At 43.1% G+C, this 17,123-nt stretch overlaps 1 protein-coding gene across 2 annotated transcripts in view; it reads right to left on the bottom strand.

Moving 5' to 3' along the window:
* Window positions 1–17,123, bottom strand: part of usp43b (ubiquitin specific peptidase 43b) — a 114,353-nt gene that overhangs the window by 25,772 nt on the left and 71,458 nt on the right. For both annotated transcript variants that reach the window (XM_061750297.1, XM_061750298.1), the window contains exons 7-8: window positions 6,886–7,048; window positions 3,777–3,888 (exon numbers count right to left, since the gene is read on the bottom strand). In XM_061750297.1, the coding sequence (XP_061606281.1) occupies window positions 3,777–3,888; window positions 6,886–7,048 (275 nt within the window). The remainder of the gene's footprint in view (window positions 1–3,776; window positions 3,889–6,885; window positions 7,049–17,123) is intronic.

Below are 17,123 nucleotides of genomic sequence, written 5' to 3'. Positions count from 1 at the left end.
CAGCTAAACGACCTGAAAAGAGAAGTGTGAAAAAGTGGAGTGACCGAATTGTCAGTAACCTGATTACGTGGACATGTAAAGGTAGTCAGTGTATGAAAGAAGGGATCTGTATAAAAAGTCGTGAGTGGGAGCTAATATGACAAAATGTGAACATGCTGTGAAAATCACAGCTGTCAGTGAGACTGCTTGGAAGGTGATGAGAAAACCTGTGAAAATTCAAATCAGAGCCCTGATGGAAAAGGGTCACAGTGTGGAGGCTTCACGGCATAAAAGTCAGTTACACCACTAGAGAGTATGTTCACAAGCTTTGGAAGCAATTGGCTTCAAAGTGCCAAAGTTAACATGTTTGTTTTCAGTGAGGGGGCAGGGCTTGTGTTTTTGCACTGCAAGGTGTATCAGCATTTGTCAGTGTGAAGGACTGCCACTGTCATTTCTCACACGAAATGCTTTTCACCACTTTACCACACATTTACAAGCACACCCTCACACATGCATGCACACACAGACAGACACACACACACACACGCTGCTAAACTGAATATTTTAGGCCAAACAGATCTTATTTCTGCTAACAAAATGTCCTTCTCATAGCTTGCAACAAAATGATCAATAACCTGGGCTGCCTCAGTGTTTTGTAATAGATAATGTTGCTATTCTTCCTTCAGTGGGCACCATGCCAACCTTTTCAAATCCTTTCCAACAAATTCAGTAGCAGGGAAAATGACTCAGAAAAAACGACTGCTTTAGAATTTCAGTCTGCACGGAGGCTAAAATTAGACATAAGCGGAAAAATCTACTTGACAGTGTCATTAATTGACACAAGCAGCTATTGATTTGGTGTCAAAGTAGAGCAAACATCTGCTCTTTCAGGGCAGAGGGTGGCTCTGAAAAACTTAATGGTACTGTGCAGGTCGCTTTTTAATGCAATGGCTGATGTTGACGTGGCACTGAAAGGACAACAGCACACTGTCACTGAAATTTTGCACCTTACTCTTATTGTCCTCTCTTAACTGCCACTGGCTGATGCGGGTGGTAAACAATAGAAAATGTTCACTTCAATGGTTCTCAAACTGTCCTTGAGCCTTAACATAGGGGTCTGCAAAAATAATTTGCAATAAATCGTCATATCATGTTAAAAAAGTGCATACCTACATATGGGGACCGTGCATCAATCCATTTTCTTCCGTTTGTCCATGGTCGGGGTCACGCGAGCAGAAGCTTCAACAGGGAAGCCCAGACTTCCCTCTTTTCAGCCACTTCGTGCAGCTCTTCCGGGGGGATCCTGAAGCCTTCCAAGGCCAGCCGAGGGACATAGTCTCTCCAGCGTGTCCTGAATCGCTCCTCCGGATGAGACGTGCCCGGAACACCTCACCATGGAGGCGTTTAAGAGGCATCCTAACCACATGCTTGGACCACCTCATCTGGCTCCTCTTGATGCAGAGGAGCAGCAGCTCGTCTCTGAGCCCCTCCCAGATGACCAACCTTCTCACCTTATCTCTAAGCGGGAGCCTGGACACCCAGCGGAGGAAACTCATTTCGGCCTCTTATACCTGTGATCTTGTTCTTTTGGTCAGGATCCACAGCTCGCGACCATAAGTAGGGTGGGAATGTCGATCAACTGGTAAATCGAGAGCTTTGCCTTTTCACCTCAGCTCCTTCACCACGCAGACCGATCCATGCACCAATCCGCCTGTCTCCTGCTCCATTCTTTCCTCTCTCATGAAAAAGACTCCAAAATACTAGAACTCCTCCACTTAGGGCAGGATCTCATCCCTAACCGGGAGAGGCCACTCCATCCTTTTGCAACTAAGGACCATGGCCTCTGATTTGTAGGTGTGATTCTCATCCCAACCGCGTCATACTTGGCTGCAAACCGATCCACGGTGTGGTGCCCCTGGGCAGCCACATGGTTGGGGGCATCCACACGGAGTTTTGGGTGCATCAACAGCGCTCCTCCTCTACATTTTCCTGGGCAAGCAATTTTAAGGAGGGACAAAAAAAGGAAAAGAAAAGCAAAGAAACGCAACCGGACTCCTTTATTCTCATACGTAAAACAATATATTAATGTTTCCATGTGTGTCTGTTTCTTAGCAGGAATTAAACACGCTACTCGCTTTTATGAAAAGTCAACAATGCTTAATTGTAGGTCTTCTGGGAGCTCTATTGAGTGAGGCATGGTACACATCAGGTAATACTTCTTGACAGGAGACAATTTTAAGCTGGTGTTTTTCTAGTGACCTGAGCAGCTTGAAGCCACGCCTCCAATCCCAACGTGTTGACTGGACCTGGCTCTGATTCGCTCTTGGAGAATCACTTACTTTTCCCTCCCTGCCCCCTAGATGTTTACGTTATTTGCAATAAAAAATATGAAAACATAATTGTGTGGTATTAGTTTAAGCATACTCTGTTTGCCTTTTCTTGTACTTTAGATTGAGATCAGACCACATTTTATGACGAATTTATGCAGAAATGTAAGAAATTCCAAAGGTGTTCACATACCTTTCCCTCCCACTCTAAATTATTATGATTTATATACAAACTGTGCTACATAGGAGAAGAAAAAAAAAAACCTATTTAGGCTGAGCTGAGCCGATAATTACCAATCCAACTATCCATCCATCCAGCCATCCTGATATAGGTTCCATGGGCAGCAGTCTGTGAAGGGAAGCCAGACTTCCCAATACATCTCCTCCAGCCCTACCGTGAGGACAGTGAGCTGTTTGCCAGGGCAGCTGTGAGACAAAGTCCCTCAAGCATAACCCAAGGCCTCCTGTTAGTAGACCATGCCTGCAACACCACACCAGGGAGGCATTTGAAAAAAGATGCCACTTCAACTGGTGAAGAGCAGCCTATCTACTCTGAGTCGTGGATGACTGAGCTCATCCCCCTATTGCTAAGGGTGAGTTATTTGAGATGGTGACGTAAAAGCCTACAAGGAAGTTGGGAGGCTTTCCCCGCTGAGCAGACCGCAAGTCAGCAATATGTATTTGTCATTGTTGGAAAACAAAGCCCTAACTTTGTTTATTTTAAGGAGGAGGAGGTGACGCAGCAGCCCATAAATAAAAATAAAAAATAAAAAAATAAATCTCCGATCTCCGAGTTTAATCTTGTTCATGAGTTTACTAGTTATAGGAAGAGCGCTTCGAGGCATACTTTAGGCTGAGCAGGGAGATTGAAATGGAGTTTGAAAGCCTCCTGCAGAGACGTTTCAGCATATAATTTTTCTACTGGTCCAAAGATTGGGATAGTGGGACACCTCAATTATTATGTCTTCTTTTATTCCTTGCCAATTCCAGTACAAGTCCACCAAAATAGCACTCAGAAATCACTCCGCCAGCCCCTCTCCCTTAGGGGGAGCTTTCTGAAGTCACCACGTCGCCGCTCCAGAATAGAACATTTTTCTATCCGGGGACATGACGCTGAGCGTCCGACACCCTCTGCACTGACGCGGCGCTTCGCTTCAAAACGTGCTGCTGTCCCCTCAGCACATACACAATGAATGGGAAAATCAGGAGTGTCAGACACCTTGCAAAGTGCAAGGTGAAAAGGTCTTTAAGGCATGGCTTTCTGCAGTAAATCAGCTTTGTGTAAAACATGCCCAGATTTCACACTTGAGTAATTAATTTTGGTAGTAAATTGAAATGAGCTCATCATTATTTCAGTATTCATACTTCTTGCATGTCCTCTATACTTTTTACGAGTCCTACCAGTTTTGGACATGCTGGTTTCCTTCACATGAATGCATAATCCCATTATTGTAAGTAGCTGTCCAGTACCTGTGCCGGTGCCCCATTGATCATCAGGTAGTAAAGCTTGCTCAGAATGCTTTGCTGCAACTGATCCCAGGAAATGGACCGATCCTCCCTCATTAAGAATGGAGGGCCAAACCTAAAACAATAGAAGACAAAAACAAAAGCCAAGTACGCATCATGCAACTAAAACAAATCATAATAACATTAAAAAAGATTTCTCATTAGAGCATTGTTAGGGGAGGCACATAGGCAGACAATACACGGATCTGGCTGATTAGACGAGGATAAACCATCATTCTAAAATGATGTATCCCATGACACATTTATTTTAACACGCATTCAATTGAGGGCAATCCTCCATTGTCTGCTTGAGATTTATTAGTACAAGTCCACACGGGCATGTACGTGAACGGTGAGGAAACAAAGTGGCCTACACAATAAAAGAATAACAATGATGTCCTGTAAATCATGTGAGGGTAAGAATGAAAGAAAAACTGGATTAATGAGGAAACCTTTGCATTTTAAGACTCCACCACACTTAATATTCTGTGGTAGATACACACGCACGTACACATTTGATGGAGGCTTTGGCTTTAGATTATCTGATCATTCTCAAAGTAAATGTACTCTTAGGAAATATTTAGATGAATTCATTGAACAATATGACATCCAATTGACCGCCACTGGCATAATCATTTGTACTTAAGTAAAACAGAAGCGAAAAACCATGTTGACATTCCAGAGAAGCCATGAATGCCTTTTAGAATTCACACTGTGCAAGTCACCACTAGCTTTGTTGTTTTAATGACCTATTTTTGTGAAACAATAAATTGTACAAAACATGTTAGCAGGATTATACAAAAATACAAATACGATTCCCAGGAAACTTTGTAGAGGGGTCGAGGCTGGGCCAAGGACAGGGTATTTGCAGGCTAAAGGAAGTCAGATTTAAGACTTTTAGAGAACTTTTGAAGGCCGATTTGATCAAACATCAGATTTTGTTCAAATATGGTACAATAAGTACCTAATTTGAATAAAATGTGACGGTACAAATAGCTAAGCTAATAGCTAAATCCACAAGGTACATACCTAAAACTAGTCTCTCCCCCCTTCTAACACAACCAAATGATTGTTGATACTGCAACCCATTCTGATCGTTTTTCATGCTGAAATGCAAAATAAATAAATACAATCACAATGCCAAATACTTTACAAAGAATACATCAGCATGTTGTTTACGGTTTCTGTGGCATTTTAGATCTTTGAATAAGAGATTTTCATTCTATAGGATAATTAGGGAATTCATTTTGGAACTAATTAAAATTATCCTCACCAGGGTCGCGGGCTGCTGGAGCCTATCCCAGCTATCTTTGGGCGGGAGGCGGGGTACACCCTGCACCGGTCGCCAGCCAATTGCAGGGCACACAGAAACAAACAACCATTCGCACTCACATTGACACCTACGGGCAATTTAGAGTCTTCAATTAACCTACCATGCATGTTTTTGGGATGTGGGAGGAAACCGGAGTGCCCGGAGAAAACCCACCCAGGCACAGGGAGAACATGCAACCTCGGATTTGAACTGCGAGGCAGTCGTTCACTGTTCTGTATTACAGAATATTGTCTTTTTAATTGCTCGTGTACTAATAGTTACATCTCTGCAGTATATACAGCGTGGGAGAGAAGGAACTAGGCATTAGAAATTAAAAGTATCATGGAAGTCATTACAAAGACCTTTTTTGTTATTAATATTTATTTATTTTTTTACAAAAGAGGGGACTCAGAGACACGGATCCAGAAGGTTTTCAGTGATATCCCAGGCAATGTCCTTCAGAAGGTTGTTCATTCCATCCTAATTTTTTTTACATCACAGAAATGTGGCATTTGAACAGGGGTGGGTCGACGTTTTATATCTGCTGTATGTTCAGACTCAAACATCATCAGTTCTTCATCCCTCATGAACGAGGATGCAGTCGGCTAACTACATAACAGAGGGATAAACACACAAATACCACAATCCACACTTTTAAGCCCCTTTTATGAATAATTTAGCCTTTCTTGAATGACAATCAAGTTATGTATGGTCATTATGCCATTCTTTAAACCAAAACTATGATGTTGTACACACACACACAAAGCCAGTAACTTTCATGTTCAGTGACCTTGTGCTTTGATTACAGAGAGTCACGTGACTCCAATGTCATCCTCTTGGCAAAGCAAAGTCTCCCACGGTCATCTCATGAGTCTGAGATCGGTGGGTGGGTGTTTTGATCAATGACAGTAAGTCATTTTTGAAGGAGAAACTGACACAAATGAGTCAGACTTTCACACGGGTAAGATTGGACGTTCTCACGACCATGCTGGCCAGCTCACCTTTATTGATCTGCCTCAACTGGACGAGAGATAGAAGTATGTGATGGATCTACAGTCCAACCAGTTGTTGGATTCCTCAGTCGTTTTATTTCAAACTCATCTCACAGTGAGATGGATGCGAGACATTTATTTTCCAGGTAGGCGATATGACCTTGACGTGCTTCTGGCACAGAGTAGAGCTAAATATAAAATGACCGAGCATTCCAGATCCACAGCGCAGGGACAGTAACTCTATGATAATAATAATCGCTCAAGTAGATTAGTGCTGAGATTTTAAAGTGCTTGAAATCAAAACACCACTCATTCAATTACTGGCATAATAAAACAATCAATTGTATACGGACCAAATAAAAAAAAAAAAAATCAATGCAGTTGTTTGAGTAAATAAACAACCTTAATAGTAAAAAGAGAGGGGAATACAAATGAAAAGAGTTTGGACCACCATTTACCATCACGTCATATGAGACACCAAAACATCGAGTAAGAGATCAGCGTCACAAGAGATAAGTTCAGCGAGCATCATGGGGCTAACTTTAATTTACTGTTTGGATTTTTGTGCAAATTAGTCGCCAAACCTGGTTACAGGGGCGACAGCCAAATCAAACCATCTTAGATGGTTCCCTCCAAAGTTAAACTGTATACTTTATTTTGGGCATACAAAGGAGGCATCACTTTATCCTAACCATGCATTACACAACATTTTGGGAAGGATTCATGTGTTATTCAAAGTAGCAACTACCCATGGAGATTGTGTAATTACCTAACAGTCTGTTGGCCTGCTCCTGCTGCGTTGCATACCAACAACAAAATCTTTACAGGGATGCCCTGGTTGAGAAATTCTGAAGACAACGCCCCAGATGCAGGTAATCTTTTACCCTCAGGACCAGTAGCATATGTAGAAGATGGGAGACTGTGATGGTATCCTAAAGAGAAACACAGGAAGATACATTTGAAGAAACATACCTCCATGCCATTTAAAAACTTTCAGAGTTTTTCTTGTAAAGGTGACTGATTTGTTGGACGGATGTTGAAATTTAACAAAAAAATAAAATATATTCTCCGCAGCAAATTACAATGGCGGCACGGTAGCCGACTGGTTAGAGCGTCAGCCTCACAGTTCTGAGGACCCGGGTTCAATCCCCGGCCCCGCCTGTGTGGAATTTGCATGTTCTCCCCGTGCCTGCGTGGGTTTTCTCCGGGCACTCCGGTTTCCTCCCACATCCCAAAAACATGCATGAATTGGAGACTCTAAATTGCCCGTAGGTGTGAATGTGAGTGCAAATGGTTGTTTGTTTGTATGTGCCCTGCAATTGGCTGGCAACCAGTTCAGGGTGTACCCCGCCTCCTGCCCGATGATAGCTGGGATAGGCTCCAGCACGCCCGCGACCCTAGTGAGGAGAAGCGGCTCAGAAAATGGATGGATGGATGGAACTAGGAGTGAGAAGGGTGACTGTGATTTGGATAACAGCAGCTTTCTATTTGATTCATGGAACAGATGGACTGATGGAGGGCTGAACTCACAGCAGCAGCTATTATTTGATGCAGCTTGTATTTAGACCAACACAAGAAGGTGTGTGACTGACTGAGTGAAAAAGCAGAGTTTGTCATATTCCCGTGAAATGTGACGCCGACCAACCTGCATTTTTGTCACACAGTTGACAACCTCAGTGCTCAGCACGCAAGTCAGCCCCTACGAGGTTGACTGTGATAAATCACACAGCAAATCCCACTCAGATGAGAAATAATTGATTGGCCAAAGTTACGGAGTCCTCCCCAAACCACAATGTTTTTTTAAAGCCTGTTGTTCTCCTGACATGTGATTCATCACTGCCAGTGGCTGTGTTGAGTGTGTTCTTTGCAAAGCAGCAAACAACTGTTTTAGCACATGCTTCCTCTCACAGAAATAATTGCAGTATGCTGAGCACATTAATCTGTACGCTGTAAGAAGGGCAATACCTATTCAGAACTAATCAAAGGCTACAAATACACCAAAGCTTTAACATGAATATGCTGATGGCGATGTCTTGACCCTGGTAATTCAAATTCTGACGAGAACGCATAGCTTTTAATTTAGTAATGTTGCTCTAATCAAGCTAGTGATAAAACTCAGTTTTAAATCATAGAGGACAATTTTCATGAGAAGTGACCTCTGACTGCTGTGGGAATGATGCATTAAGGAAATCTCCTTTTAAAAGCCCAGTGAAACATGTTCATGAAAGACTAAAATGTTGTAGTCACCTCCTGGTCTGTGCCGCTGAGAGTTACACAGGGCCGCTGCCGCCAAAAAGAGCCACCACTCATACCTCATTAAATCAAATATTTTATGGGTTGCTGTCAAATGCTGTATGGTTTCTTGTCTCCTTTCACTTCCATCTTTTAGTTTTTTAACCATTACATAGATGCTATTTATGTGGTATGTGTATGTAGTGTATGTTTTGATACAGTTTCTACAAACAAATACACACACACACACACACGCACACACTAAACACAAGTTAAATCATTGATTGAGCCTAATCTGGAAAAAATGTTAAGAAATCAGGTTTGTCAGTTTGTCATTGCTCTGCACTCATGCTTCTTCAGGCAACCACCCACCAGGAAGAAGCAGACTAAACACGGTCAAACTAAAATTAGACATGACTTTTCCTGAAGGATTCTGCTCTCCACACATGTGCACACGCACATAAACTACAGCGACAAAAGTATTGGTATAGTAACAAATACACCAGGAGGAACTGATACTGGCAGAAATCATGCAGTTGTCCCAACAGTTACAGTATAACAGTTTCCAGTCTAGTATTTCTTTTCTGCTTGTTCATGCAGATGAACATTTGCAAATTCACTGATGTTGGACCTGGCTCAAAATATCTGTTATCGTGAATCCCAAATGTGTTCTTCTGCAACAAACTCATCCAACGATGCCTTAATGCAGTGATTCCCAACCAGTGTGCCGTGGCACATTAGTGTGCCGTGAGCGCTCTTCAGGTGCGCCGTGGGAAATGATCAAATTTTACTTAATTGGTCCAAAAAATTGGCGGCACGGTGGCCGACTGGTTAGAGCGTCAGCCTCACAGTTCTGAGGTGCGGGGTTCAATCCCCGTCCCCGCCTGTGTGGAGTTTGCATGTTCTCCCCGTGCCTGCGTGGGTTTTCTCCGGGCACTCCGGTTTCCTCCCACATCCCAAAAACATGCATTAATTGGAGACTCTAAATTGCCCGTAGGCATGACTGTGAGTGCGAATGGTTGTTAGTTTCTATGTGCCCTGCGATTGGCTGGCAACCAGTTCAGGGTGTACCCCGCCTCCTGCCCGATGACAGCTGGGATAGGCTCCAGCACGCCCGCGACCCTAGTGAGGAGAAGCGGCTCAGAAAATGGATGGATGGATGGGTCCAAAAATTATATTTACAATAAAGAATGTATCGTTGTTTATCTATTTATGCCAGTGAGGCATAGTGACAGACAGAACAAATGAATGCTCTTCTATTAGATGGCAGGAAGTACATACAGTAATTAATGTATCCACTTTTTGTGACATTTTTGTCTCATGGTGTGCCGTGAGATTTTTCAGTTGTAAAATATGAAATCACTTCAGCTTTGTGCACCGGGGAACTTTCATGGTGGAACATAAAAGGGACTTCTCCGAAATGATCACACAATGCTGAAGGCATAACATTGTCTGAAATGTATTGACAAGATGAGGAGGTATTTGGGATTCAAGAGGTAACAAATGGGTTACCAAACCCAAACCACTGATTGGTTAATTGATTAGGAGGCGTGTGACTCAATAATGAAACTACATTACTGCCGTGTAATGTATTGTACCATGTAGCAGCAGCATTGTGACTATATGGAGAAAGCAAACTATAAAAAGAGTTTAGGATGAATTTGTAGATTGCTTTAATATTGATTAGAATTTTCAAAATGAAGAAAATGAATAACTATGTAATATGCCTAGGATGTTGGGGGGTGGGATATCAAGCCATTGTTTCCACTAGGGTTATAATAGTTTTGGATTTTGCATTACATGTCGTGTGTGTGTGTGTGTGTTCCGGGTTTTGTCTTCCCCCCTGTTTCACACACACCTGCTCCTGTGAGCATCTTCACCACCTGTGCCTCATTCACCCTAATTACCCCTTGTATATAACCTCGTGTCTCATTCCCTCTCATTCCAGTTCGTTGTACCTTGTCGTCGCGTTCCAGCATTCCTTGTTTCCACGTCATAGATTCACAGTAAGACTTGACCCTGTTCCGATTATCGACCTTGCCTCTTTGCCTCATGTTTTTGGATACCGTTGCCTCTCTTGGATTGCCTGCCTGTGTACCGACCTATGCCCGTCTATTAAACCTCTCTTTTTGGAAACTGTCTATTTGTTTTGGAGTCGTGCATTTTTGGGTCCTATCCTCTGTTCCGTTCATGACATTACAGTTTATTCAATTTTGACTTTTCGTTTTCAAATTCAGTTCGTTGTAATTAGTTTTTAAAGCAGGTTTGTGAGTTCGGGTTGTTGTCTTCCCCCTGTCTCATACACACCTGCTCCTGAGACCATCTTCCCCACCTGTACCTCGTTTACCCTAATTACCCCTTCCATTTAACCTCGTGTCTCATTCTTTCTGGTCGCCAGTTTGTTGTACCTTGTTGTCACGTTTCAGCATTCCTTGTTTCCATGTCACCGACTCATAGTAAGACTAGACCCTGTTCTGATTATTGACCTTGCCTCTTTGCCTCACGTTTTTTTGATACTGTTGCTTCTTCGGATTGCCTGCCTGTGTACCGACCTCTGCTCGTTTATTAAACCTCTCTTTTGTGAAACTGTCCATTTTGTATTGGAGTCGTGCATTTTGGGTCCTGTCCTCTGTTCCGTTCATGACAGAACAAACTGGCCATAACATGGACCCAGCAGACTCAGACCCGGTGCACAAAGCCCTTCAAGCGCAGGGTCAACGCCTCTCGAAGCAGGAAGAACAGCTTGCTGCCCGCCACCTTCATCTAAAGGGACTGTCAGAGCATCAGGACACTATGATGAGTCAGGTGATCTCACAGTTTGAAGTTGTAATGAATATGGTTCAGAAGAAGGAACCAGCTGGCACAACACCCGATGCCGCCACTGTACCGACGTTTCCATGTGAAGCAGTCACCATGCACCCACCTGCCACCTCCGCTGCTGTCTGCCCACAGCTCTCTCGACCGGAGAGGTTCTCTGGAGATTCCGGGAATATTAAGACGTTCATCACTCAGTGCGAACTCTACTTTGAGCTGCAGGCAGCTGGCTTTCCCACTGAGCGGGCAAAGATCGCTTTTGTCATTTCCCACCTGACTGGTCGTGCGGAGGCGTGGGCTACTGCTGAATGGAGCCGCAATTCCGCCGCGTGTCATTCTTGGGTTTCTTTCGTAAATACTCTCGAGCAATTTTTTCAGTATTCCACACCAGATAGTGAGACAGCTCGCTCCCTTGTAACCTTACAACAAGGCAAGCGCAGGGTGTCAGATTACGCGATTGAGTTTTGGATTCTAGCAGCTGAGAGTCAGTGGAACAACAGGGCACTACTCGATGCATTTTTTAAAGGACTATCCCCCGCCGTCAAGGATCGTTTGGTCGCACTAGACCTGCCGACCGACTTGGACACTCATCGCTCTTGCCGTAAAAATCGACAAAAGGCTTTTGGATCGCGAGGTGGACGGAGATCGGCGGAGGGATTCACCGCGCACTTGGAGGACGAGTCTTGATGACCAGCCAAACCAAGGCAGATCCCCTGTTGCCGGTCTCAATCCACTGGCTAGCGTCACCACGGATGAACCCTTGCAACTGGGCAGGTTCCGTCTCTCCCCTGAGGAACATCAACGCCGGCTGAGGGAAGGGCGGTGGTTCTACTGTGGGCAGTTGGGTCATTCCGTGAGCAACTGTCACGTCAAGGTTACCGGTGTCGGTAAGGGTACGGGAGCGGTGAGTCTAAATTTCATTAAGGAAGACCCCACTCGGGTTCTTCCTAAAGTGACACTTCGCTCTCCTGATCAAGAGATTCATACATCTGTATTGATTGACTCTGGTTCTGACACAGATTTACTCAACTCCCTCCTCGTTAGACGTATGCACCTTAGAACCTTTCAAGTAAGACGCTACCGCAACACCTATGCTGCAGACGGCAGTTTTATGGGCAAGATCACTCACCGCACTCAAACACTCACATTGACATTTCCTGATTCTCACTCGGAACGCATTAGTTTTCATGTTTTTGACGCCATGAATCATGACCTTATTTTAGGGAACCCATGGTTGAAATTACATAACCCCCACATTGACAGGTCCTCCGGGCATGTTATGTCATGGGGCAGCAATTGCGCCCAGAACTGTTTCAAGCCTCCATGTAATGTTCAGGGATATGTTTCAAATGAAATTCCAAAGACCCCATCGGGGGATCCTGATTTATCTCAAGTGCCCACCTGTTACCATGACATTAAAGATGTTTTTTCCAAATCCAAAGCCAAATCCCTTCCACCCCACAGACCTTATGTCTGTGCAGTTGCTGCCTGGAACCACACCTCCACGGGGGAGGTTGTTCTGTCTTTCAGGGCCGGAACACAAGGCTATGAAGGCGTATGTGGAAGAATCACTGGCAGCCGGGATTATTCGCCCATGGGTGTGTGTTCTAGTTGTTGTCTTCCCCCTGTCTCGTACACACCTGCTCCTGAGAGCATCTTCCCACCTGTGCCTCGTTTACCCTAATTACCCCTTGCATTTAACCTCGTGTTTCATTCTTTCTGATCGCCAGTTCATTGTTGTCACGTTCCAGCATTCCTTGTTTCCACGTCACCGACTCATAGTAAGACTAGACCCTATTCCGATTATTGACCTTGCCTCTTTGCCTCACGTTTTTTGGATACTGTTGCCTTTTCGGAATGCCTGCCTGTGTACCGACCTCTGCTCGTTTATTAAACCTCTTTTTTTAAACTGTCCATGTGTATTTGAATTGTGAATTTTGGGTCCTGTTCTCTGTTCCGTTCATGACAGCTTCGTCTGTCGAGCCGCCGATACGGCGACGCTGTCCGATGGCGTCAATTCTCGGCGACACACAGTAAGTGAACTACAATTCCCAAAGGAGTGTTCGACCTTCCTTCCGTATCCGTTCTGTCTATGTATTTATCCAAAATAAATACATTTAAAATCAATGCCAAAAGCTCATGTATGAAATTAATTGACAAAGACTACAACTAAGGATATTTTTTTATATAATTATAGTTAGTTTTAGTTAGTTTTACAAACATAAAATGTTTTTTTTTTTTTAAACATTCTCGTTTTTATTTTATTTGGTTTACAAATTTTTTTTTTCAATTTTAGTTTCAGTTATTGCATTCGTTTTCGTGGTCTCCATCATCAAACTGTGGGCGTGTCCGTTGAATGTGATGAAACCACCCACCGCTCATACCAATACTGTAGATAGCAGTGTATACGTGCACTATGAAAACAAAGATAGTTTAAAACCACGTGTGGAGGCTAACCTTAGAAATGGAAAACTTACTGTGGACTATAAACATAAAATAAGCACACAAGCCCACTTACACTCATTGGTGGGGACATACTGCTAATGTGACTGCCAGTCATGGAATCTGATCGGCAAGTACCTGAGGATGAAGCCCAGGAAAGGAGACAGTTGGCTCTGCCCTATTCAGTTGTGACAGCTTATCCACGAATCCCTGTTCTCTCTGGTGAAAGTTTACAACACTATCCTAATAAAATTGTCACTGCAGAGGCTGATGTTGTTCATCGTCAACTCCCGTGGTTTTTCACAAACTCAATACATCGCTTCTTCATCTCATTTTTGGGGAATTAAAAAAACGACACTGAGCTGTTCTGTAAATTGTGGCATCTGGGGAAGATGCATATTTGGGTGTAGGTATAGCTTGCTGTCTAACTGCCCGCTATAGTGGTAGAAATTACATGGCGAGGAAGGGGTTCCCCAACAACGTCACTGGCATCTGATGTTTTTTTTATAGTGGGGGAGGGGGGACTCATGCCAGACCCCGAGAGCGTCATTGGTCATGCCCAAAAAAAATCAGGAAATAAGAAATGCTGAAAAACAGTTATCTCTATGCTATACCTGCACAATTCAGCACCACATACTGTATAGTTCTGTCTTGCGTATTTTCCTTACATTACCTTCAAACGTACAATGGATTTGGAAAGAAATCTTTGACTTCATTTCACAGGGATTTTAACTGGGATTACTTTATCCTTTATAATTGAGACAAATCCAAAGAGTGTGGTAATCTGGGGGACTTTGAGTATGTATAAAGACGTCTTAGCTGCAGGTTTATAGTTAGGCTTAGCCTTATATAAAAGATTTTACAGCTACCTTGATCAAGTAAGATTTCATCCACTATGAGTGGGTGATATGGGATCAATATTTTTAACATAATATTTTTAGATATATTCTGACAATATTTTTTATATAGTGTATGCAGCTTGTAGCAATAATTCAAACTACCTAAATCGACCTTATAGGAGTAGGTGATTTGGGCTCAATATTATATGACAACATTTTTAGATATGTTGTGACAATATTGTTGATATAGAGTACCATATGCAGCTTGTAGCATTTATCAATCCAAACTACCTAAATCGACCTCATATACAAACACATTGTCTAAAATTTTAATCTGACTTCAAACTTAACTTAAACATTAATTCCATGAAGGCAAATTATGACCAAGTACTTTACACTATACCATCTCATAGGCCAGCAAGTGTCATTTTTTTAGTGCTTCTTCTTTTGCTGTCACTGGAAAAAATAAAATCCAAAAAGGTTCAACTTTTCAATTCAAACTGCAATGGTCAGACAATGGTGTAGCGGACATGCTCCGTGCAAACGGAGGTGACACAGTGACTCCCTACCTTGATAAACAGCATTCTTCCAAGCGAACCTGCTGTGAGACTTCCCCCAAGGAGACGCCTCGTGGGCCCTAAACTAATTAACATCTACCCTCGAAGTCTGAACTCCAAAGCATCAAAGACCCGGGGCCTCATGTAAAAAAGACTTGTGTGGAAAACGTCGTACGCACAAAAATATCCAGATGTATGAATCTGTGCGTAGGCATGAATCCAAGCACATTTCCTTCGTACATCCCAATCAACGTGGAAATGAGCCCACATGTTGGAGTAGCCGACTTCTCCCTGTCTACGCTCACATTTCAATTTGGAAATCATATTTAAATGAACCCTGCACCTGAGATCCCGATCTCTGCATGATCAGGAAAAAAGGACAATGAGCAAGGTAATGAAGAAAAATAAATTTTCTGAATGTGAAGTTGCTCAATGAAGTAGAGGTGCACAAGACAATCCTCTTTTGGCACACTGTCCTCCGGCGTCAACAACAAGGGAAAGAAGAGTGAATGGGACAGCGCGTGTGCGGCTGTCAATGCTGTGGGGTCGGAACAGCGCACACACGCTGAAGTAAAAAAGGTGGTCAGACATTAAGGTGGATGTGAAGTGGAGGACATCTGCCCACCGCCAAACCGCCAAACCGGCGCGGAGGACCTCACCCCGTTCGAGGAGAGAATTGCTGCGATCATGGGTGACACTACTTTTTCGGGTGGTGAGAGGACATGTGGCTGACTCTGATCACACCACAAGGTTAATACCATGTATTTTTCTAACTCATTACAAATGTGTTCATCCAGTAACCTACACTCAGCCCTGTGAAATAAAGGTTCATGCATAAATGTTGTATGTATGGTACTTGTAATAAATATTTTGAATTCAAATAGAAGCACATCAGCATATCAAAGAGGATATCAAAAACTTTTAGTCCTTTTGATGACTCAATGTATTATTTTAATACACGAGAGGACACGCACACTGAAAAAAAAATATTTTATTTTTTTAGAAGAAGAGGAGTAAATTATGTCATTTCAACACATTTTAATCATGTGCCACCGATGTACATGTTCAAATTAAGTAAATTCAAAGGAATATCTTTATGTGCAGTCGCAGCCACGCGCTACATGTTTGGGGGATTCGTCCACTGTCCCTGTCGTCTCCTCCGGCATCCCCAGGGTCTCCGACACAATTACGCTCCAACAACGGGCTGCTGCTGCACCCGTGCAGACTGATAAAAAGATTCCTTTGAATTTACTTAATTTGAGCGTACATCGTTTGCACGTGATTAAAATGTGTTAAAATGACATAATTTACCCCTCTTATCCTAAAGAAAATATCATTTTAACATTTTAATCATGTGCAACCAATGTACATGTTCAAATTAAGTACATTCAAAGGACTCTTTTTTTTCAGTGCATGTGCTGGAGCCACGAAACGATTGTGAGGGCAATAGGCGGCATAAATGATCGCCTTGATCAATTAATAGGTGTCCTCACAAATATCAGTGGTTCATTAAATACACTGGTTAACAAATGAATTCTGAGGCTTTGCCTCAATTACATTGTTGAAATCAAATGTTGCCGGGCATTAATTGTTGCATTAATTACATTAATTAATCAGTGGTAATTGTGTCTCTGATGTGCAGATTTATGATAACATTTTCCCAGCATCACCTCTAAGTTTCGCCAAAGCACCAAAAGCTCTAGAAACATGCGTACGCCAGCCATGCAGTTGGCGTGAGGCACCGCACATTTCCACGGTCATTTCACTCTTGATACATCTGACCTTTGTCGTGAAAAAGAACGTACGCCACATTTTTGTGCGTACGCACCTTTTGTACATGAGGCCCCAGATGTTTTCACCGAACCACCTGTCTGTGAATAGGAACAATTGCTGGGACAAGGCAACACCCGCTGGTGGCGAGAGGAACTGCAGGCGAACCGGGCGGACTCTCATTTGATGTTTAACCAACGTTAAATGTCTGTTTTGACATTTCACGAACTCTGCAGAAATTTTCCAAATGATGCCTTGATGTCTGTGTCAGTGTGTCAACATTACAAACACAATCGTGAGACTTTGAGAATTGTTTGTCTTGATTTGACTCCCAGCAGCATGAAATGTGATTT

The sequence above is a fragment of the Phyllopteryx taeniolatus genome, chromosome 16 (genome assembly GCF_024500385.1).
Source record: "Phyllopteryx taeniolatus isolate TA_2022b chromosome 16, UOR_Ptae_1.2, whole genome shotgun sequence".
Lineage (NCBI taxonomy): Eukaryota > Metazoa > Chordata > Actinopteri > Syngnathiformes > Syngnathidae > Phyllopteryx > Phyllopteryx taeniolatus.
The sequence above is the reverse complement of the archived record's forward strand: the minus strand, read 5'-3'. Positions and strand labels throughout refer to the sequence as shown.